This window comes from Aptenodytes forsteri, unplaced genomic scaffold (assembly GCF_000699145.1).
Source record: "Aptenodytes forsteri isolate BGI_AS27 unplaced genomic scaffold, ASM69914v1 Scaffold466, whole genome shotgun sequence".
NCBI lineage: Eukaryota > Metazoa > Chordata > Aves > Sphenisciformes > Spheniscidae > Aptenodytes > Aptenodytes forsteri.
In genome coordinates this window covers 29824-31346 of record NW_008795119.1, presented here as the reverse complement: position 1 = coordinate 31346, position 1523 = coordinate 29824, and the positions used below count along the sequence as shown (strand labels likewise).

The 1523-nt window shown below is 71.8% G+C and overlaps 1 protein-coding gene across 1 annotated transcript in view; it reads right to left on the bottom strand.

The window, feature by feature from the left end:
- Nucleotides 1–1465, bottom strand: part of LOC103897132 (acid-sensing ion channel 1) — a 9126-nt gene extending 7661 nt beyond the window's left edge. Inside the window, 2 exon segments of the mRNA XM_019471490.1 lie at nt 889–930; nt 932–1465. Of these exon segments, the coding sequence (XP_019327035.1) occupies nt 889–930; nt 932–1465 (576 nt within the window).
- Nucleotides 1466–1523: the final 58 nt, after the last annotated feature.

Below are 1523 nucleotides of genomic sequence, written 5' to 3'. Positions count from 1 at the left end.
GTGGGGGGAGGGACGTGGCCCCCCTCCCCCCCCCGCCATGCTCCAGCAGCTGCCCGCACCCTGCATGTCACCCGGGGCTGAGCCTGCAGCCCAGGGGACGCAGCTTAGCCCCGTGCGGCCCCCCTGGCATGTCACCGGGGCACAGCAGGTGTAAGGTGGGGTGGGAGCACAAGGGCGCCGGCGATTCCCTGGGCCGGGAGCAGAACGGGCACAGCCCCAGGAGCAGTGGAGGGTGCTGGGGGCAGCGCCGGGGCTGGGCACCCATGGGCTGCGGGGGGACGGCTCCAGCACAGGGGACCCCCACCCACGCTGGGGCAGGCCGTGTGGAAGAGCTGCAGGCATGGGAGCCTGTGTGAGCCCGGGGGGAGCGGCTGCTGCTGCCGGTGCCTGGGCGGCATCTGAGGCCGGCGCAGGGGGAGCGGGGCTGTGGGATGTACCCACCAGCATCCCGTACTCGTGAGCATCCCGTGCCCGAGTGGCTGCATGCAGGCAGAGCTGCCTGGCCCGGCGCAGGGCCCCTGCCACAGCACAGCTCCAGCCTGGGCGCCATTCCCAGCCGCCTGGCACCCCCACGGCGAGCACAGCGTGGGGGCACCCCAGGCTGGCACCCAGCCTGCTGCAGCACCTGGAATGGTGGGCACGGGCCGATGCGCTTGTGGGCGGTGGGATGCGCCGGTGGGACGGCTGCGGGTCGGGAAAAGGGGCTCACCCATTGGTGCCACAGCAGCCCCAGCACGCCGGTGCCCAACCCTGGTGGGACGCCCGCAGCCGTTCGCGGTCCCTGGGGGTGTGCAGCCACCCCGTCCCCGGCGGCACCCTCTCCTCTGTCGGGGCGCCTGCCCTCTCCCCTCTCCTCTGTCGGGGCGCCGCCCCGAGGCCGGCACTCACCACGGTGAAGTTGCGCGCGGTGAAGTTGGCGCGCGGAAGGAGTGCAGTTGGCGCCGCGGAAGGAGCACTGCAGCAGCATGTCAGCCAGGTCGTGGCCGGTGCGGTTGTAGAACTCGGCCATGCTGAAGGGCTTCGCCTTGAAGTTCTTGAAGTTGGCCTTGTCACGCAGGGCGGCCAGGACGTGGGGCTCAGCCAGCTGCGGGTTGCTGATCTCGTAGCGGTCGTTGAGCAGCGCCAGCAGCTCGCCCACGTGGTACATGTCGTTGCGGGTGATCTTGGAGAATCGGAACTCGTTGAGGTTGCAGATGGTGATGGCCGGGAAGGTGAGGTTGTGGGCAGCCACCTCGTCCAGCTTGGTGACGTGGGGGTAGGTGAGGAAGTAGGCGATGCGCTCGGCGCAGACCAGCAGCAGCAGCCCCAGTGAGCCCAGGAAGAAGGCGCCCCACAGCACGCGGCGCAGCGACACGGCCCCGTAGGCGAAGACGTGGCTGATGCCGTGCAGCGAGGAGCTGTGGGCGAAAGCCCGCAGGCTGGAGAGCCCCTCGCCCTCCCCGCTGCCCTCCGAGCCCGCCCTCATCCTGCCGCCGGGCCCCCGGGCTCCCCGCCGCCCTCAGCCCCCCCGCGCCCCCGGCCGC